This window comes from Perca flavescens, chromosome 19, assembly GCF_004354835.1.
Source record: "Perca flavescens isolate YP-PL-M2 chromosome 19, PFLA_1.0, whole genome shotgun sequence".
Lineage (NCBI taxonomy): Eukaryota > Metazoa > Chordata > Actinopteri > Perciformes > Percidae > Perca > Perca flavescens.
Window position 1 is genome coordinate 6,356,427 of NC_041349.1, and position 22,773 is coordinate 6,379,199.

General features: G+C 40.0%; 1 protein-coding gene across 1 annotated transcript; it reads left to right on the forward strand.

Moving 5' to 3' along the window:
* The first annotated feature begins 1,927 nt into the window (after window positions 1-1,927).
* LOC114546166 (zinc finger protein 271-like) lies at window positions 1,928-20,794 on the forward strand. Its single transcript, XM_028564851.1, has 5 exons — window positions 1,928-2,098; window positions 6,831-7,612; window positions 12,533-12,618; window positions 14,299-14,459; window positions 19,848-20,794. The coding sequence occupies exons 1-5, from the start codon at window positions 2,000-2,002 to the stop codon at window positions 20,631-20,633; spliced, it is 1,914 nt and encodes a 637-aa protein (XP_028420652.1). The 5' UTR covers window positions 1,928-1,999; the 3' UTR covers window positions 20,634-20,794.
* Window positions 20,795-22,773: the final 1,979 nt, after the last annotated feature.

The following is a 22,773-nucleotide window of genomic DNA, read 5'->3' on the forward strand; positions in this document are numbered from 1 at the left end:
ATATATCAGATACTTTAAGACTTTTACTTAAGTAATGTTCTTAAAGGTAACTTTTACTTCTACCAAAGACTTTTTCTAGTACGCTACGCTGTACTTTTACTCAAGTATTGCTTTCTAGTGCTTTGTACAACACTGCATAGAAGGTAAACTGACATCGCTGTCATGACAGTAAAAAAAATAAATATATTTTTTATTCTTGTATTTGTACAGTACAGGCCAAAAGTTTGGACCCACCTTCTCATTCAATGCGTTTCCTTTTTATTTTCATGACTATTTACATTGTAGATTCTCACTGAAGGCATCAAAACTATGAATGAACACATATGGAATTATGTACTTAACAAAAAAGTGTGAAATAACTGAAAACATGTCTTATATTTTAGATTCCTCAAAGTAGCCACCCTTTGCTTTTTTTGATAACTCTGCAAACCCTTGGTGTTCTCTCAATGAGCTTCATGAGGTAGTCACCTGAAATGGTTTTACCTTCACAGGTGTGCTTTGTCAGGGTTAATTAGTGGAATTATTTCCCTTATTAATAAAATAATGCGTAGTAGCGTACTGTTACCATAGTTACGCATCTGTCTGAGGCATGTGATTGGTGAGAAGCCAGGTTCAAACCTGGCTTCCCTGTTTTTTTTTATTTATGATAAATTGACCATTCAATGTCGAGCTCGGTCAAACCTAGCTTCAATCTGATTGGCTGAAAATATACATTTTTTTCCCTTAGGGAGGCCAGGAAAAGCTGGCCTCCTTTGAGCGTTTGTAGCATTTTACTGGCCGCTAGACAGAGCCCAGACAGGACTGCACCACACACACAGTGACAGAGGGGCGTTTTGATTAGGGAAAGTTATAATTCCTACGGTTGAAAATATAAAACATCATTTAAAATATTCGAATATATTTTAAATTATAACATTTATCGTTTTTTTTTTTTTATTAAATTTTCTTTTTAAATAAAATTTATTTTATATTTTAAATTATGTTTTATATTTTGATGGGGAGGCCAGGCTTCCTTTGGCCCTCCTAGAGAATCCACCACTGCTCATTAACGTTTAAATGGTGATAAAACTCAAACTTTAGATGCTTCCGTTATTAAATCAGCAGATTTTTGAATGGAGTTTGGTGCACTGTAATCGGTTCATACTGTATTGTTATCATTATTATTATTATTATTGTTATTATTATTATTATTATTATTATTATTAGCCACCTGTCCTGCATAGAGTGACCCGAGGATGCAGGAGCAGCTCCAGCAGCCTCCTCTGCCGCTCGTTCTCCTCCCTCAGAGTCGAGGTCCCCCGACAACTTATGCTGTCCGACGGGAAACAGCATTCCTAGACAAAAGGTTCCGCTTCTTCAGTGGCAGTGGCACCATGGGTGTATTAAGAGAACAACAGCGCCACCTTGTGGACGAGCTGCCCCTTCAAAAATAATACAGATTACTGAGTAAAGACACAAAATTTGAAAACTACAACAAATCAAACTAAACTGCTATTAATGTATTTCAAATGCAAACATAAAAAAGAATAAAAAAATAAAAATAAAGATATACAGTACATATTAAATTACAGTAAATAACCTAAAATTAAACTTAGTATATCTGTTCTTTTATTGTCCATGTTTCATTCTCCATTATTCATGTAGATTTGTTATTTAATCATCCTGTTTATGATGTATGTGTATGTTGTGTGTGATGTCTTTAAGCTACTGGGACCTTGAATCTCCTCTTGGGGGTCAAAAAAGTATCTATCTATCTATCTATCTATCTATCTATCTATCTATCTGTCTATCTATCTGTCTATCTATCTGTCTGTCTGTCTGTCTGTCTGTCTGTCTGTCTGTCTGTCTGTCTATCGTAGCAACCGTAACTCAGGGGGGCGTGGTTTAGTACGGCGTTGTGACCGCGAGACGCTGCGAGATCGCGAGATTTTGCAGCGGCCATAATCCAGAGCGAGCAGCCACAGAGGAGAGCTGCTGGATTTCAGAGACAAAGAGAGGAATGGAGGACCAGACCTCCGACCAGAACCCGGAGCAGCGGAGCAACAAGGTCCCCAGAAGACAAGCAGCAGGCTCGGACTCTGATACCACCGATGTTCAGGTCAGTGTTCAGGACACAACAACGATACTAAACACACGCGGAAGAGGCTCCGTGTATCGTCCGTTCATTCTGTTGTTAGAGATCAAACGTGGAGAAAGGAAAGGCGTGTTTAGATGTCTCCGCGTTTCCTGCTTCCATCTTGTAGACACTCAAACTAACTAAATGCGTAGTGTCTTGTTTGCTTTGTTCTCGAGAGAGCGCGCGGAACAAAGAATGCTACATTTCCCTCCAAAACTAAACTAAACAAGTTACCGAAAAACACGATAATAGGCAAACTGTGGAGAGTCTCATTAACTGCAGACTTGAGATCGTAAACACTTCAATATAAAAACAACCCGATGAAACCCGTTGAGAAACGTTAACAAAGTGGTTTTTTTATCCAGAAAAACCGCAGTTTACCGCTCCAATATGGCGGCGACGTGCTGTGCTCAGATATAGTGCCTTCAAATGGGCTCGTGTTGATGAGAAGAGTCCGTATAAACGCCCCCTCTTGTGCTATTCACGACCTCGTGAGTGAAAGTTTCCTCAAAGCTCCGAGTTAATCAATGTTTACACACCGTCTTATGTGATACGTCTCTCTCGTCGCCATCTTGGTACGGGGGATCTGACCATAAAGACTCGGTGTCTTCAACGTTTTTTAAGCCAAGGACCCCTTAACTGAGAGAGAGAGGTATCAGGGACCCCCTGCTACATACACATAGACACATTTAGTGCATAAAATACTAAGCTATTAAAGTCATAGTTTTTGGCATGGTTTTATAAATCACGTTTGAATGTTAAACTAAGTTAATCCTGTGGCAGATCTAGAACATTTTACATGGGGTGGCAGGGGAATTCCCATATTTAAACGCACTGCTATGCCGCGCAACACCCTGCTACACCCTGAACTGCTGCAACTATTATTTCTAGTCATAGTTCCATTATTTTTATTGTTACTATAATTGCCACCTCTCATCATACCAACTGCTGTAATTATTATAAATCATAATTCTCTGTATGTGGATATCTGTGTCTCAACCCAAAAGGAAGTTTTTCCTCGCCACTGGTGCACCGAATGCTTGTTCTTGTAAAGTTCCTAGAGAAGAGTGAACTCTTTTTACGATTTGATACTATAAATAAAATTAAATGGCTTGATCATATTTACTGATACAGACAAAGAGAGCAGAATGTGTCTTATTTTATCAGTAATTATGATGCAGCAGACTCGCTGCGAGCGAACGCCGCTCTGCACATTTAATGCAGGGACGTAGCTAAGTATTTGAGGGGAAGGGAGCTAAGATTACATCTACAATTATTATTTATTATTAATTAATATGAATTAATTGTTTGTTTCAATGTTTTAAAAAGCTTGTGGACATAGTGTTTGTTTTTACAAGCACAGTTTTTTGAACACCAAAGTAAGGCCCTACAGTGGGGGAGGGGGTCAGCTGTCACCCTGTAGATCAGCTCCTGTTCCCAGCCATGTTTAACATTACAGGGGTAATTTTAATCATTCATCTTGAAATGATTGTATCATTTATGTCAGCATTTGAACGCAGCACTTGGGAAGTTAACTTGGCTAGTTAGCTAGATAGTATTATTAGCTTTCCGAGCGGATGCTACTTTGCCGGGAGTAGAGCGGATAGCAGCAGCAGTTGCTGCTGTCCTACGGAGGACCGCAATGTATGCTAATGTTACTAGCTAGCTGGCAGCAAAGGACGAGGGTGGGCAGCAGCTCCGGTCTGGCTGGGTTTGAGTTACTGCAAACGCTACTGGAGGTCCAAAGCCCGAGTGGACTCCATGTGGTCGGAGCTAGCAGTCGTTTGTTGATGTTAACGGACTCCATTTCTAAGCTACCGTTAAGTGCAACACTATCTAACATTGGCTTAGAAATTGAGTCAAATTACAAGGAACTGACTCGTGACTTTGATTAGCACAAACAATAGGCTCGTTCGAGTTAGATCAGCTGAGAGGCCAGCGTTTCCCAGCATGCCCTGGGTCCGCATGGGTCTTGCAGTCAGTTTTCATTATTTGATTTTCTTTTACTGCTGGTAGTGCATTCGCTGGTCATGATCTGACCATAGTCCTGAAGCAACAATGCTGCTATGAATGCACAAAGGATATGTTACATTTGTGATTTATGTCTGATGTAGGGTATTTTATGTCATGCAGTATGTAAACACCTTCTCTGATTTTTAGGGCTGGTCCGAATACCATTTTTTGAGCTTCGAAGCTTTGGTAGTAATGAGCATCGAATATTCGAAGCTTCGGAGAGAGAGGGGGCTGAACATATTATTATCTCTAATAAAGGCAGGAATCTCTATGTGTCTGTCTGTTTGCATTTTGATTATTTTGAGAACCTTTCATCCAAACGACTTCACAAGGCAGTGCAGTGTCGTATTTGGTGCAATATAGATAGACAGGCCAGACGCGTTCAGAATTAATAAACTTTTAACCTCAAGGATCACCGTCCCGTCAACGGGACACTTTGTGACAGGGGCATCACTGTAACCTCGATAAAACTTCCACTCATGAGTGTTTTTATAACTTTAAAGCATTAAAATATACAGCCATGTACACAACTGTTACAAAGTAACAGAAAATAAAAACAATTCAGCCATAATCTGCGCAGCCGAGCGTGCATGCATACATGTTTTCGTTGTCCTTTCAGCAACAAAGTGGTATTTTGACCAAAATTTGATTTTCATAAATCCCCAAGAGTCCGAGGAAATGTAATATCCGAGCTTTATATTCCAAAACGATCTCTTCGCCTCACAATGTTGAAGTTTCTGGCTGAATCACAACGGAAAAACGCAAAAGTTTTCCATTTCCGCACTTATCGCCGCTAGCTTCTCTGCCCAGCTTGCTAAATGCTCGAACTGGGCGTCATCGTGTACCGACATCTTTTGGTATCTTCTTCGTAGTTTATTGGCGGTTGGCAAACCAACTTAAATGTGCGTTACCGCCACCAACTGGACAGGAGTGTGAACGAGAGATAAATGCAGAAAATAAAATCAAAAACGAATATTCGAATGTCAAATTTTCAAATCGAATACCAACCCACCGAACGAATATTCGGGTCCAGTCCTACTGATTTTTGAGTTCATGTTTAGTTACCACTTTGTGCTATAAAATGGTTAATGTTATAACCGTGCTGTGCAGAGCCAATGCTGCTGGTTCTGCAGGTGCAAATATATTTATAGGTATATAGGTTATATTTTATACTTTTTGCTACTTTGTCTTATTGAAAATGGCCCAGTCACTTTTGTACTGGCCCGCCCAAAATACTGTTTCTGCCTTACGCCACCGGTTATGACACTTATTTCACCAGTGAGTTGCTGTTAAACGACAACAATAACCACTTGATGGTAGAGGGTATTTTACAATAACTTTGAACGCACCTTCTGCGTTGTTTTTCCGACAACGGCAGCAGCAGAGTGTTGTATGTCCCGGTGTTCGAATCCTCTACGGTGAAATACAGCCACACTGATTATCTTTTAGCATCTTAACTGTATTTAAGCCAGCTACTAGCTAACAGTAGGCTTGATCACCCGCGCGTACTCGCCCATACCAACTATGTGGGTGAAAAGAAAACAATACACAAGCAAAACTGCCCGAGTGTTTGTGTCCAGCTGAACGTTTGCAAAACAACAAAGCACAGTCTCCCTGGCTCTCTTTCTCCGTAAAATAATGCTGCATTCAAGTGCGGTTGGGAACGACCCTACAGTAAAGTTACTCCTCTTTCCCAGACTAATCACCGTAGGTATGATTGCTATTTCAGTGTTAACAAAAACAGAGAAATACAGTAATAATAAGTAATTAATAATAACTAATAATACAGTAAATAGACAAAAAGAATCCTTTGTTTACATTTTTGAATCTGCATTTGTTAAGCACCATTCAGTTCAAAAGTGACTAAACTAAAATATGACTGGGATGGTAGTTTCTCTATGTATTACCAACGTATTATCAGTAATAGTTTAAATGGGGGAAATGTGGAAAATTTGCATTGCAGGTCGATTTCAGGTGTGCACCCTTACATTTTCTGCCTGTGCCTCTATGAAAAAAATCAGTTAGGGGCTACAGTGCTCCTAGTTTTAAAAAAAAGTTAGTCTGGACCCCTGCAGAGAGTGTCTCCTAGCTTACCAGCCCTTGGCAACAAGTAAAAAAGTATGTCTTTAGTCTTTTTTTGACAGAAAATGATTACTCCAATTCGCCACGCTCCTTTTTTCTGTGAGTCCATTTCAGGAAACCACGCTGTCAGGCCGTTATTCCCTGGAACCAACATCAGTAAACACGAGAAGAAAATGAAAGATAGGCTATTAATCGAAAGAGGCGTCCATAATTTTTAGTTTTTGTTGTCCAGCTGGGAACTTGAGACTGTTTTGTTTTGAGGTTTGCTGGGATCCTAAAGAGAACTGTTTTGGTGTTGAGAGAAAGGACTCATTTGCTGCAGTTACTTAAATGTATTAAGCTCAAGACATATTTTAGTTACTTTGTTTACTTAGTTATTTTTGTAAACCATACCAAATGAATGAATTAAATGTCCATAGAGGGGCATGGGGTTGCCACTGACCTCTGTGGCAACCCCATGCCCCTCTATGGACACAACCCTGCAGGTAGGTAATTCATCAATCAAACTTGGAACATTCTGGGATTTATGCTCCACAGACATCTCTAAATGTGTTTGTTTTGGACAGTTCGCTCCACCATGACATCCGACTCACTCTCTCTGTTTGTCTGCCTGTTATAGAAACGGAGAGGAAGAGAGGGACCTGGACGTCACCGCTGTCAGCACTGTGACAAATCCTACGCATCATCAAATTACTTAAAGGTTCATCAGAGAGTTCACACTGGAGAGAAACCGTACAGCTGTGACCAATGTGGGGCAGCTTTCATACAACAGAGTAACCTCAAAAAACACCAACTCATTCACACTGGAGAGAAGCCGTACAGCTGTGACCAATGTGGGGCAACTTTCGCACAACAGAGTAACCTCAAAAAACACCAACCCATTCACACTGGAGAGAAAGCGTACAGCTGTGATCAATGTGGGACAACTTTCACTTACCAAAATTCTCTAAGATTACATCAGCGCATTCACACTGGAGAGAAGCCTTTTAGCTGTGATCAATGTGGGGTAGCGTTTGCCTCTCAAAGTGCGCTAGTAACACACAGACGCATTCACACTGGAGAGAAGCCTTACTGGTGTGAACAATGTGGGAAAACTTTTGCTATAAGTGGTACCCTTAAATCTCACCGCCGCATTCACACTGGAGAGAAGCCGTATTGGTGTGAGCAATGTGGGAAAACTTTTTCTAGGAGTTATGACCTTAAATCGCACCAGCGCATTCACACTGGAGAGAAGCCGTATTGTTGTGAACAATGTGGGAAAACCTTTTCTGCAAGTAGTGCCCTTAAATCTCACCAGCGCATTCACACTGGAGAGAAGCCATTCAGCTGTGAACAATGTGGGAAAACGTTTTCTCAGAGAGGTAGCCTTAAATCTCACCAGTTCACTCACGCTGCCTCGTTGTGAACATGTTTCAGAGCCTCCTCCTCATACCCTGATAGCTGTGTTGTTATATTCTGATCTTCTCTCCACATTGAAGGCTGACCAGCAGTAACTATATGTTCAGAGCTTTGCTATGACTACATACTGGCCTGCCCCTACCTCCCCAAGACCCTGCTGTCGTCACACACTATGTGCACATGTTCACACATCTCTTCTTGGAAGAAGTGGGTCAGAGGCCGGGAAGCTCTTTCTGATTTAGTGTGTTTTATGATTCCTGATCCATTTGGATGTTTTATTCATGAATTTTTGCCAAAGAAGGTCGCAACGTTTTGGTTCTAATTTTGATCTCCTGTATATGCCCGTTATATACTTCCCCAAAAGCATTAGTGATAACTTACAAAGTAGCTTCTCAATTTTTCCCTCTGTCTGGGGTACCAGACTTGAATGATGAGATGTATTAATTCAGAAATTAAAAAGTTTTCTTTCTGTGAATAACAACCTCCAAACTTTCTCATTCATTCTGGACCGGCAGGTTTACTCTGGAGAGACATTTAAGGCAGGCTTGGTAATGTTGAAAAGCTAGCAAGATTTTAAAGTAGCTCCTCGGGGGTTTCACCCCACACACAGACGTGCACAAAACTTTTCCTGGAAACAACCAATCCCCTCACGGAAACAAAACGAAATCGTACCGATCCAACAGAAAGATGTTGTCATTTTTCATGGCTTTCAGCTCCCTCAGCTGTCGCCATGGCTGAAAATCTATGCCAATGGTTACTCTAGTTAGTTCTTTAACTATATCTACAGTCTCTTTTTAGCAGGGCGGGCGGTTGCTAGTAACCGCACCGGTGGCAACTTTTGCTGACTTTTTCCCTCCATTCTCCAGCAGACTCACAGTAACTCCAACGACACACACTGAGCTCACGCTTTCATGGGACTTTTCATTGGTTGTTTCCAAGCGGACCGTGAGATAGTGATTGTTGGGCGTTCTTACAGGATTACAGCAGCTACAGATGACAGATCTTTGTCGTTCCTTTTTCAGAGCCCATACGTTATGTATTGCTGTCGGGGGTTTAAAGACCATTTCAAACTAAATATACGAAAAGAGTAGTTGGACAATGTTACCAACTCTGCCTTTAAGACCTTCATAGGCATAATCTTTTATTCACAAATGTTAATTCAAAAATAATAATCTGTAATACCTGCCACATCTGTATAATTTCTAATGTAGTTGCTTTTACTCTTTCTCTCTATTTAGTCTTTTTCCAATTCATTTTGCATTGCTGTTTTCTAGTTTCATCACTTAATGTCATTGTTGCTATGTTGTATTTTGCCCTGGATTTGAATAAAAGTTTAGAAAACCTACCATCCCATGATGCATTGCGTATTCTGTTGCCAGAAAACAGTAGCTGCTTCATTCAAGTTTGGAGTATTGATACTCTACATGTGACCTATGTGTGAGGTCTTGTGTATCACTGGGAGCCAGTCAGGTTGGTAACAGCCAGTTTAATCAGCCTCTGCCTGCATTTCCAATGGAAACATGGCATGTCCTTTTGTCAAGGATCCCGTTGATGAAGAAGCTGTATTACTTTGCAGGGAGTTCAGGTTAAATTCTACTAAATTGGCATAACTACGCCACCTACTGTTAAAAGCCGTACCTGCTTTGAGTAGTTGCAGTGCAGCATTATGGGAAATTCCTCACAGCAACTGAGGATTTCCAACAAGGTAACATGTCTGTGAATGCTTGTGGACAATATAGCGTTAAATACTTGAAAAGCACTTAAAAGTTGACCCAGTTTGTTTGGTTGGATATAAAAGTTAATTTGGCAGTCGTATTTAGTTACCAGCCGTTTTATTCATGTTTAACCACTCAAAAAATATTTTCTGCACGCTAACTAGCACCTACATGTGCCGTCTTTCCAGACAGAGCATGCTAGCTGTTGTTCTTTTGAGAGGAGCATTCACACACTGTTGTCTTCCATTGCAAATGCAGGTACGTTGCAGTATGTTGTATGTTGCTGTAGTTAGTGGTGAAATGTTTTGTTCTGAGCTATTTACTGTTGTTTTATACTGTGGGAAAAGTCCAGCACATAATTATTGTTAACTGTTAAAATACTGAAAAGAATTTAAAAAAGGTAACAGTCCAGTATGGAGAAGCCACATTATAATTTTGTTTATTTTGTTAATTTGCAAGAGAACACCTTCAATTTTGTTTATTTATTTCAATTACAATTATTATTCATGTATATTGCTTTGCTAAAGTAAGTGTCAAAGTTTTATACAGAGAAAATGAGGTTGTAGAGATGGGAAATTCCTCACAGCAACGGAGGATTTCCAACAAGACAGAGCATGCTAACTGTTGTCCTTTGAGATGAGCATTCACACACTGTTGTCTTCCATTGTAAATGCAGGCAGAGGCGCAATAAACTGGCTGTTACCAACTCTACTGGCTCCGAGTGATATAGGAGACATCTCACATAGGTCACATCTACAACCTCATTTTCTCTTTGCAAAACTTTGACACTATCAAAAAACATGAATAATAAATATACATGTACATTATGTAATTGAAATAAATAAACAAAATTGAAGCTGTTGTCTTGCAAATTAACAAAGTGTCAATATACTTTTGATGGTTTTATTTTATTTCTGTCAATTATAGTTGAAGTGTGTTTAAAAATTATAAAAATGACTGTTCTTACATTTAGTCTTGTGGGAAAATAAATCAAAATCTTCTGTTATTTCTCTTTATATTTCTCCATTATTTTAATTATTTAGTGCTCTACATTATTTAATAATCAAGTAAAGTAAAAGTATATCAAGTTAAGTACAGTACTTGTGTAAATGTACTCAGTTACAGTCCACCAGTGAATATAACAACGCTGATTAATAACCTGTATGTGTATCTGTTGTTTCCCCTCCTGACCGCCATGTGGCCACAGTCTTTCATTTTAAACTTTTAAACTGAAAAACCCTGACTTGGAGGAAACAACCGGAACCGGAAGTCGCGTTGCTTCACTGTGATCTCGGGCTGGCGGCGGAATAGTTGTGTTGTTTGTTAGCTGTCGAGCCTATTAGCGAACGTTTTGAGACGGCGGAGCACCAGGTAAACTCACACACACTCCGCTAAACAATAACTGCTAAATGCTAACGGAGCTGAGCTAAAGCTAACAGGTTACTTTGCGACGAGTAGCCTCCAAGATGCTAACGGCTTTTTGAGCTAACGCACAGTCGTAAAGATGCTAAGGTCTATGAGCTAGCTTCTGTATTTGTGTTGTAGCTTCTGTATTTGTGTTGCAGCTTCTGTATTTGTGTTGCAGCTTCTGTATTTGTGTTGTAGCTTCTGTGTTTGTGTTGTAGCTTCTGTATTTGTGTTGTAGCTTCTGTATTTGTGTTGTAGCTTCTGTATTTGTGTTGTAGCTTCTGTTTTGTGTTGTTTCTGTATTTGTGTTGTAGCTTTTGTAGTTGTGTTGTAGCTTCTGTATTTGTGTTGTAGCTTCTGTATTTGTGTTGTAGCTTCTGTATTTGTGTTGCAGCTTCTGTATTTGTGTTGTAGCTTCTGTGTTTGTGTTGTAGCTTCTGTATTTGTGTTGTAGCTTCTGTATTTGTGTTGTAGCTTCTGTATTTGTGTTGTAGCTTCTGTGTTTGTGTTGTAGCTTCTGTATTTGTGTTGTAGCTTTTGTATTTGTGTTGTAGCTTCTGTATTTGTGTTGTAGCTTCTGTATTTGTGTTGTAGCTTCTGTATTTGTGTTGTAGCTTCTGTATTTGTGTTGTAGCTTCTGTATTTGTGTTGTAGCTTCTGTATTTGTGTTGTAGCTTTTGTAGTTGTGTTGTAGCTTCTGTATTTGTGTTGTAGCTTCTGTGTTTGTGTTGTAGCTTCTGTATTTGTGTTGTAGCTTCTGTGTTTGTGTTGTAGCTTCTGTGTTTGTGTTGTAGCTTTTGCGTTTGTGTTGTAGCTTCTGTATTTGTGTTGTAGCTTCTGTATTTGTGTTGTAGCTTCTGTATTTGTGTTGTAGCTTCTGTATTTGTGTTGCAGCTTTTGCGTTTGTGTTGTAGCTTTTGTATTTGTGTTGTAGCTTTTGTAGTTGTGTTGTAGCTTTTGCGTTTGTGTTGTAGCTTCTGTATTTGTGTTGTAGCTTTTGTATTTGTGTTGTAGCTTTTGTATTTGTGTTGTAGCTTTTGTATTTGTATTGTAGCTTTTGCATTTGTGTTGTAGCTTCTGTGTTTGTGTTGTAGCTTTTGCATTTGTGTTGTAGCTTCTGTGTTTGTGTTGTAGCTTTTGCATTTGTGTTGTAGCTTCTGTGTTTGTGTTGTAGCTTCTGTATTTGTGTTGTAGCTTCTGTATTTGTGTTGCAGCTTTTGCGTTTGTGTTGCAGCTTTTGTATTTGTGTTGTAGCTTTTGCGTTTGTGTTGTAGCTTCTGTATTTGTGTTTTAAGCTTCTGTATTTGTGTTTAAGCTTTTGTATTTGTGTTTAAGCTTTTGTATTTGTGTTTAAGCTTTTGTGTTTGTGTTGTAGCTTCTGTGTTTGTGTTGTAGCTTCTGTGTTTGTGTTGTAGCTTCTGTGTTTGTGTTGTAGCTTTTGCATTTGTGTTGTAGCTTCTGTATTTGTGTTGTAGCTTTTGCATTTGTGTTTTAAGCTTTTGTATTTGTGTTTTAAGCTTTTGTATTTGTGTTTAAGCTTTTGTATTTGTGTTGTAGCTTTTGCGTTTGTGTTGAGACAAATGTAGGTAAACATTGTGAATTAAATCCATTGCCTGCTGAGAAACTAGATTCAGGCAATCACATTTGTTGGGGGAACTAACCTGCACACACGTATTACATAGATATAACTTAAATCAGATATAAGTCTGTAAATTGTGTGCAGGGTTGAAACTTCAGGCTAGTAAATGCTCAGTTTTGGTTCACTTCCTGTATTTGGGTCAGATTGCTTTCTTGCCTGAAGTGCACCGAACTCTAGTTTACTTGGAAGAGAGCCGAGGCTTTCACACCAGCCCAAACCAACCGGACTATCAGTCCCAACGCTCCAGGGTGAGTTTAAAACGGACCAAACTGCTCAGGTGTGAAAGCGACCTTACTGTTGGTAGAACGTGTCGACCCATTTTAGATAAAGCATTAAAGCTGTCTGAAACTGTCAAGGCTCCTGCACACTGGCTGCGTGGCGTGTCCGTTTTTATTTCGTCTCCCATGGTAACCGGTTAGAGCTCGCACACTGCCTGCGTGACACGCACGTCTCAAAAACGTGTGCATGCTCGAAATACCGACGCCTATTTTTCACGTGACACGCCAGCTTGTTGGAAGCGTTTCCAGTCTAAATAGAATACGAAAAGATGTTTATATGTCATTTTGACAAAAATACATATTAATAAATTACATTTTGATGTTTGAAAGTCTCCAGGTTTTTAAATGCAGATATAAATGTAATTAAAAAAATAAATAATAATAATTAGCGATTTTCAAATATTGCACTTGTCAATATAGATCACAATATTCTGGAGCCGGTTTTACCGTCAATACTGCCGATGTTGTCTTTGCTCTAATCAGATCAGTATATAGTTATGTTTATGGGACTTAAAATCAGTTGTTCTAGGATACTGGAGATTTTAATTGTGCTTTGTTTGGTATCTAGTGTCGGCAAAAATAGCTTTTTATTGAGTTTCCTGTCAGAGAAAAAACTCTGAGTGAATTTAAGATGGGCTTTTATTGTGAAGGGTAGACACTGAAGAGCCACTGTTATGGCAGTGTTTTTTCCCTCAACTTAATTGTGCGGATGTTTTAGTTTTATTCAGTTTAATATCCAACGCTGTTTTCTCCAAACTTTTTTTAAAAATTGTTTTAATTTAACCTTTATTTAACCAGGTAGGCCGTTGAGGACAGGTTCTCATTTTGCAACGGTGACCTGGCCAAGAAAAAGCGTAGGCGTGCAAGACAACAAATAGTTTCACATTCAATACAGTACAAGAACACAGAATACAATATACTACATAAAGTGCAGAATAAGTGGGCATTACAAATGCTGGCACGTAGTGATGTGTAAGTAAGACGACGGATGTGCAATATACATGAACAGAGAGTCTATATCACTGCTGAGATGGTCTAGTTAGTGAAGTAGATCAGTTATAACACAATATACATGAATAGTGTAGGAAAAGATGTGACCGATTCTACTCTGGCTCAAAAGGCCAGAGTCTTTTTGACTCCACCGGTCGGTCCAATCGGTTGGATATCACTCAGACTTCCTGTCTCCGAGAAGATAGCGAAGTTGCGCCCTAGCCTTGGGATCGCTCTCATTCTCTCATGGCCTAAAGATTGTCTGTTCCCAATATATTTCTACAATAGACATTCTAGATACATGCTCAAGTGTAGTGAAGAGTCCAAATACAGTTAGTGCAAGTTGCGGTCTATTAAGTGAAAGTACTCAGAGTTCATTTTGTAGCCAGGAAGCTAAGTGGAAAGTAGGATGTATGGTTCAGGAGATATTTAAACACACACACACACACATTCACACACAGAGGGTCTTGGTTTATTGTTAGATAAACACACAGTTCAGGGAGTGAACAGTCTCCTGACTTCAGTCTGTCCTCATTGGCTGGAGGGAGTGTACATTTTAAAAGGTTTCCATGGAAACCAAAGCATTCCTCAGATAAAAGCCAAAGCTGTTTCCAGGAAAGCATCGGAGTATCTCTGTCTGCTTTGATTTGGACTGAATAGAATCCAGAGTGAGTCCAGCAGCCACAGAGGAGAGCTGCCGGATTTCAGAGACAAAGAGAGGAATGGAGGACCAGACCTCCGACCAGAACCCGGAGCAGCGGAGCAACAAGGTCCCCAGAAGACAAGCAGCAGGCTCGGACTCTGATACCACCGATGTTCAGGTCGGTGTTCAGGACACAACAACAACGATACTAAACACACGCGGAGGAGGCTCCGTGTATCGTTCGTTCATTCTGTTGTTAGAGATCAGACGTGGAGAAAGGAAAGGCGTGTTTAGATGTCTCCGCGTCTCCTGCTTCCATCTTGTAGACACTAAAACTAACTAAATGCGTAGTGTCTTGTTCGCTTTGTTCTCGAGAGAGCGCGCGGAACAAACAATGCTACATTTCCCTCCTAAACTAAACAAGTAGGGGTGCACCGATCCGATATTAGGATCGGATATCTGCCCCGATATTGAAAAAAAATAGCTGTTCCAGTTTTTTTTTTTTTTTTTTTCCTCCGTCGCAGCACCGGGACCCCTGTTAACTGCGTACCCTTCTCACTCATGGTAGTAACTTTATAACACAACAATTAATAACCCACAACTAACTCTAACTAAAATCTCCTAATTTACCTCTATATATACGTAGATATCGCACCGTCACATGTGATACGTCTCTCTCGTCGCCATCTTGGTACGGGGGCTCTGACCATAAAGACTCGGTGTCTTCAACGTTTTTTAAGCCAAGGACCCCTTAACTGAGAGAGAGGGATCAGGGACCCCCTGCTACATACACATAGACACATTTAGTGCATAAAATACTAAGCTATTAAAGTCATAGTTTTTATACATCATGTTTTAATGTTAAACATATTAGGGCTGCAGCTACCGATTATTTTAGTAATCGAATAGTCTACCGATTATTCCATCGATTAATCGAGTAATCGGATAAGAAACACTTAGTAAGAAATACTTAGTAAGCAGCAATAATAAATATTTATTATTGCTGTTTACTAAAAAAAAGGAAACCTGTAGCTTGTATATATACAAAAAAGACAGGTTTCCTTTTTTAGAAAAAGCAAAAAAATGTATTGCCAAAAAAAAAAAACATTACAATACTACATTTTTGGTGGCCCAAATGTTAATATTTTTCACCCCATTCCCCTTCTTGCCTCTGGTTCTTTGCACTGTATATGCAAAAGAGTGACCAGAGGGTAAATGTGACTGTATGAAGCTTACAGCAGGGCTACTCAACTACACTGTTCTGGGGGACACATTTTCAGAAGCCTAATACACAGTGAGGAGCATAGATATATCTATGGTGAGGAGAAAGAATAAAGAATGCATGATGACGTCATTCACGTGCATATTAAGTAGCCGTGCTGGTGGGGAGGAGCCGGTTTGTCTCCGGCAGCAGCTAAGTTTCCAAAGATTAGTAGCAAACTAATAAACAGTTAGACTACAAACCGACAGCTTTCGTTTTAGCTTGTTGGTAAAACATCGCTATTAGCAGAGTAGCACGCTGTAGGCTAGTTGTGTAAAACATCGCTATTAGCAGAGTAGCATGCTGTAGGCTAGTTGTGTAAAACATCGCTATTAGCAGAGTAGCATGTTGTAGGCTAGTTGTGTAAAACATTGCTATATTCAGACTAGCATGTTGTAGGCTAGTTGTGTAAAACATCGCTATTAGCAGAGTAGCATGCTGTAGGCTAGTTGTGTAAAACATCGCTATTAGCAGAGTAGCATGCTGCAGGCTAGTTGTGTAAAACATTGCTATATTCAGACTATCATGTTGTAGGCTAGTTGTGTAAAACATCGCTATTAGCAGAGTAGCATGCTGTAGGCTAGTTGTGTAAAACATCGCTATTAGCAGAGTAGCATGTTGTAGGTTAGTTGTGTAAAACATTGCTATATTCAGACTAGCATGTTGTAGGCTAGTTGTGTAAAACATCGCTATTAGCAGAGTAGCATGCTGCAGGCTAGTTGTGTAAAACATCACTATTAGCAGAGTAGCATGTTGTAGGCTAGTTGTGTAAACGGTGGACGAGAGCAGCAGACGTTAGCTACCTTGTGTCGGGTTGGCTCCGTGGAATGGATGAGTACACTGGAGGTTTGTTACTGAGGTGATGTAGCAGCATGTTTGCAGCTTAAAATGATCCCAAACTTTCTGTCGTTTTCTCTCGCCTGTCTCTCCTCTTAGAGCCTCGCTATTTTCATCTTCCTTCATTTGTAATCTGGGCCGTCAGTCTTGTGTTTATATACCGTCTGTGCTTGTGTTGTGTCCGCAGAAGCGCAAACCTCTTGTGCGCTAGTAATAATTCTCCGTGCGGAAACACAGTGAGCCGTACAACCTTAATTACATTGATTTAACGAAGCTTCGAGGCAAAGAATTTTACTTCAAGCATTTTTTGTAATCGAATTATTCGAGGAATCTTTTCAGCCCTAAAACATATACAGTGGCCCAATCCCAAAGTGAGCCCTGAGGACTAAGGACTAAAGACTCACAGACTTAATTGATCTCAGGTGCTAAGTGAGTGAGTGTGTGAGGCCACATGGGCTCAGACAGGTATAAGTGGGATTGGGACAGCACTTCACACGAGATCACATGTTACCTTGGCGACGTTTAATAAAAAAGATGTTGCTGACACTTGCCGGTTTGGGAATTTTCATTTTAAGTTTGTTGCTTTCCACACGGCCAAGGCACAGGAGACGGCTGCGTGATTCCACATTATTTCAAGCTCTTGTTTTACAAGCTGGAAAACAGGTTGGTCTGTTCCGTGGCCGTGTGTAATGCTGTTGTTTACCTTTGTAATTTCCGGATTTCCATACGGTCTCCGCGGTAAACGTCACAACGCTTTGAACTGTGGGTAAATCCCTTTGGTGAAGTCTGCATCGATGCAGACTCACGGAAAGGGCTCGGTAAGTGTGTACTCAAACCCTCACGCCCTTTGAAATTCGACATTGGGACAACCCTAAGCCCTTACGAATTTCGCGAGAACGCGCACCAAAGTCCGTGAGTCTGTGAGTCCGGACTTTGGGATTGGGCCAATGTGTGGCACAGTCAGTCCTTAGGATGAACTGTATCTCTGGCAGTGGCGGATCTAGAAAATGTTACATGGGGTGGCAGAGGGGTAGCAAGAGATCTTGGCAGGGTGGCAGGGGAAGACAGTACATGGGAACCCCCATATGTAAACACACTGCTACGCCCTACTATACCCCCCAACACCCTGCTACGCCCTGAACTGCTACAACTATTATTTCTAGTCTGTGTCCCAACCGGCAGCAGCAGATGGCTGACCACCAAGAGCCGCGCTCTGTCTGATGTTTCTGCCCAAAAGGAAGTTTTTCCTCGCCACTGTTACACCAAATGCTTGCTCTTGGGGGAATGGTTGGGTCTTTGTAAATTATAGTGTGTGGTCTAGACCTATTCTAGCTGTAAAGTGTCTTGAGTAGAGTGACCTCTTTTTTACGATTTTATACTATTTATACTAGCTGAAATTTAATTAAATGGCTTGATCATATTTACCGATACAAATAGAACAGAATGTGTCTTATTTTATCAGTAATTATGATCGAACAGATTCTATGATAGAGAAACTGTAAAACATCATTAGATAATCTATGTATATACAGTATGTAAATCATTACATATCTAATCCTATAACATATACAACCGAATGGAAATAGCCAAAAACTGAAAACATGTCATTTCACTGAGTGTAGAGTTTCTACTGTACTGCAGTTTATATGGAAGGAGAATATAAACAACCCATATGGTCCAGGGGTAACTGTAGGCCTCTTCCTCCCTGTCATCTTCATCTGTCTCCTCCTAATCACTCTCTGAATCTGCAGCTTCCTCTTCATCCCTCACAGTAAGTTCTTCCTTTCCTTTTTTCTCCTTCACTTATTTCTGCATCTCCTCCTGTGGTCTACTCCTGCTCTGACCCGCCTGGTCTCTCCAGTTTACTGCCTTCTCCTTCTTCATTTCCCTCCTCCTCTTCCTCCTGTGCACTTTTTTCTTGGCTGGCAATATCCCCACTTTTAGTCTTCAGCTAATATCTCCAGCTACTCTAGCCTTCTTCATCTCATTGTATTTGTTGTTGTCCCAGTTTGACAGTAAAGGATGTCACCTGGTTTAATTTGTGCAGACTTATTGCCGTGATATGAAAGAGGAAGTGGATTTTATAGTACTCCTTAACTAATCACATACAACTGATCGGTCTCAGCAAGCACTGTGTACTGTGTTGTAACGTAACGCCATTTTAACAGGGATGCAGGGCCACCGCCCCGCAGCAGACTCGCCGTATTTGAGGGGCAGGGGGCTAAGGTCTACAATTATTATTTATTAATAATTAATGTTAATTAATTGTTTGTTTCAATGTTTTAAGAAGCTTGTGGACATAGTGGCAGTTTGTTTCTACAAGCACAGTACACCAAAGTTAGGGAGGCAGCTGGGGGGGTCAGCTGCCACCCTGTCGATCCGCCCCTGTTCCCAGCCATGTTTAACATTACTAGGCTACTTTTAAGCGTTCATTTTGAAATGATTACATCATGACAGCATTTGAACGCAGCACTTGGGAAGCTAACTTGGCTAGCTAGCTAGCTAGTATGATTAGCGTTCCCAGCAGAGACTACTTCGCCGCGAGTAGAGCGGACAGCTGCAGCTACAACTGGGTTCAAGGTGCGGTTGCAGCTACCCAGCCAGAGTGGAGCTGCTGTCCTGCGGAGGGACCGCAATGTACGCTAATATTACTAGCTAGCTGCCAGCAAAGGAGCAGGGCAGGCAGCAGCTCCGGTCTGGCTGGGTTTGAGTTGCTGCAAACGCTACTGGAGGTCCAAAGCATGACTCCATGTGGTGCAACACTGCTCTAATGTTAGCTTAGAAATTGAGTCAAATTATGGATGCCCGGATAGCCCAGTTGGTAGAGCAGCAGGCCCAGGTCCTTTGCTGCTTGTCATTCCCCCTCTCTCCCCTTTAATTTCTTCAGCTGTCCTGTCAATAAAGGCCTAAAAATGCCCCAAAAAAAATCTTTAAAAAAGTCTCTCCACTCATGCATGAATAGGTTCTGAGCGTGTGTGTGTGTGTTTCAGGCCTGTGTGTAGTGATTTCTAACAGTGTAAATCTTAATTTCCCCACTGGGGATGTACAAAATTTAAGTAAATTAATAAAAATTTGTAACATGTCAGCAACCGGAACAGCCTTTCCTCCATTTTGACATAAACGTAAGTGTATCAAAAATTTTTAATGGGATTTGAAAGTTAATAATACTCAGAATGTATGAAATGTTTGAATTATTTTAAAGTTGTACTGGAGTTTCTAACTGAAAGTATAACTAAAGAGACAAATGTTTCAGTTTTGAACATTGTCTCCACTCATTTGAATGGGGAAGATTTCCTGGGAAAGAACAAGTTATGAAAGTACAGTTGCTTCCACAGTAACATTGTCAGCAACCAGCACACATTTTCCTTCATTTTGACATAAAATGATTGTATGAAGAGTAAAAATTGTGTGAGAGCATGTCTAGGCTTCAAAGAAGGTTGTTCACTAACTCTCTGTTTGTTGCTATAGAAACGGAGAGGAAGAGAGAGACTCAAACGTCACTACTGTCAGCCCTGTGACAAATCCTTCACAACATCAAAGTATTTAAAGATTCATCAGAGAGTTCACACTGGAGAGAAGCCGTACAGCTGTGATCAATGTGGGGCAGCTTTCATACAACAGAGTTCCCTAAAAAGACATCAACACATTCACACTGGAGAGAAACCATACAGCTGTGATCAATGTGGGGCTGCTTTCACACAAAAGAATAACCTAAAAATACATCAACGCATTCACACTGGAGAGAAGCCGTACAGCTGTGATCAATGTGGGGCAGCTTTCACACAACAGACTGACCTAAAAACACATCAACGCATTCACACTGGAGAGAAGCCATACAACTGTGATCAGTGTGGGGCAGCTTTCACACTACAGAGTCACCTTACACGTCACCAACGCATTCACACTGGAGACAAACCTCACAGCTGTGATATGTGTGAGAAAGCTTTCACCACTAAAAGAGATGTTGAAATCCACCGACTTGTTCACACTGGAGTGAAACCGTACTGGTGTGATCGATGTGGGAAGACTTTTTCTCAGAGGAGTCACCTTAAATGTCACCAGCGCATTCACACTGGAGAGAAGCCATATTGGTGTGAACAATGTGGGAGAACGTTTTCTAATAGTGGTAACCTTAAAGTCCACCAGCGCATTCACACTGGAGAGAAGCCATATTGGTGTGAACAATGTGGGAAAACGTTTTCTAACAGTAGTAACCTTAAAGTCCACCAGCGCATTCACGCTGCCTCGTTGTGAACATGTTTCAGAGCCAAGCTGTTTCCTCCTGCCGCCTCCTCATACCCTGATAACTCTGTTATATTCTGAGCTTCTCTCCACATTGAAGGCTGACCAGCAGGAACTTTATCTTCTGAACAGCATGAATGTTATTGTGGCTACGACTCCATATTACGCTCCCTCCCTTTGAAGAGATAGTCCTGTTAGAAGTCTGTCAGAGGCTGTTTCTCCTGATTCAGTTTGTTTGAATTATTACTTACTGAGAATGATTTGTTACAGATGTGTTCCCATTATTGTTTTGTCTGTCTCATACGTAGTCTCTACTTATTAATGGTCCCTGCTACTAAAAGTGTGAGGAACCTAATTGTTTTTGAAAGGATAATTATTATTTTTTGCTGCGCATTAGCATTTTTGAGGGGCTTGGGATGCTGAAACTCATGGAATTTTGCATATTTTCCATATATCGTTCAACCCTAGCTATTACCATGTTGTATGGTGTTATGTTTTTTGTGTTAAATTCATGGGAAAAGGAACATATGGAAACTAGAAACTGGAATTTCTAAAAAATTGCATTGTGAATGCTGGATGCTGAAAGGCTGACGCTACACTGCATTGCTGACTTGATTCTAAAAGGATAGATAATTTAAGAACATGTTGCAGCCTTGTTATATTTTGTAATTATGTCGATTTGATATCACATTTGGGCTCGCCCTTTATACACTCGAAAACTCCAAGATGGTTGGCGCACAAATTAAAACCCCTGAGCATTGTGAGACTAATTTGGACATATATGCCCCAATATTCACAAAATTTGGTACAAATATTCCTCTCATTATCATATATTTGTCCAATTTACTCTCATTAGCTCCGTCCTACTGGAAGTTGGCCATTTTTAATATTTAATTAATAGTTATTGTTGTTTCATAGTTATTATATTTTCTTCCTTTGTAGGCTTTTCATTAAATAATCTTTGTTTGACATTTTGAATTCATTGTTTGTATTCTCTGTGACGGAATGTGGTTTTCAATCTGTTGAGGTTTGTTCAGACAGAAAGCAAAAATACTGATGATGTAATACAAAGTCAGAAAATAGAAAGCTAACTGTTCAAGCACAATAAAAGAAATAAAACAAGGCCACATGCTCATTATTTGTGACTTGATTTGTTGGATTTATCCTTCCTGGTGTGTGTGTTTAAACTCCTTTATTAAAATGTAGTGATACGTCTACTAAAGGTTCAGTTAAACAGTGGAAAGACAAACCAAGATGGCTTTTGGTAGTTTTCTGTTGTTTCTGTCAGTTATAATTAAAGCGTATTTAAAAATGATAAAATTACTGTTTTCTTAAATGGAGTCTGGTAGGGAAATAAAATGCTTAAAATGAATCTTCTGTTATTTCCCTTTATATTTTACCATTATTTAATTGCTGTACATTATTTAATAATCAAGTACAGTAAAAGTATCTCAAGTTAAGTGCAGTGTTTGAGTAAATGTACTCAGTTACAGTCCATCACTGAATATAATAACACTGATTAATAAACTACGTGTAGCTGTATAGAATGTCATAAAAAGTCATAGAATAGCAGGTCAAAAAAAGTATAGTATGTCGAAAAGTCATAAAAAGGTATAGTATAGCATGTCAAAAAAGTAAAAGTATAGTATGTCGAAAAAAGTCATAGCATAGTATGTTGAAAAAGTCACAGTATAGTATATCGAAAAAATTCATAGTATAGTAAGTCGAAAAAAGTCATGGTATAGTATGTCAAAAAAGTCATAAAATAGTATGTCGAAAAAGTCTTAGTATAAAATGTCAAAAAAGTCATAGTATATTATGTTGAAAAAAGTCATAGTATAGTATGTCAAAAAAAAACAGTATAAAATTTAAAAAAGTCATAGTATAAAATGTCAAAAAAAGTCATAGTATAGCATGTCGATAAAAAGTCATAGTATAGTATGTTGAATAAAAAAGTAATAGTATAGCTCTGCGGTGCCCTGCTACGTCCTGCTGAACCATGCTGCGTCCTGCTATGCCACGCTACATCCTGTAACGCCCTGCAGTCCCCTGCTACGCCATGGACTACTACAACTACTATTTCTAGTCACTGATCCATTATCCTTAATGTGACTATTATTGCCTCTGTTCATCACACCCCCAACCGGCACAG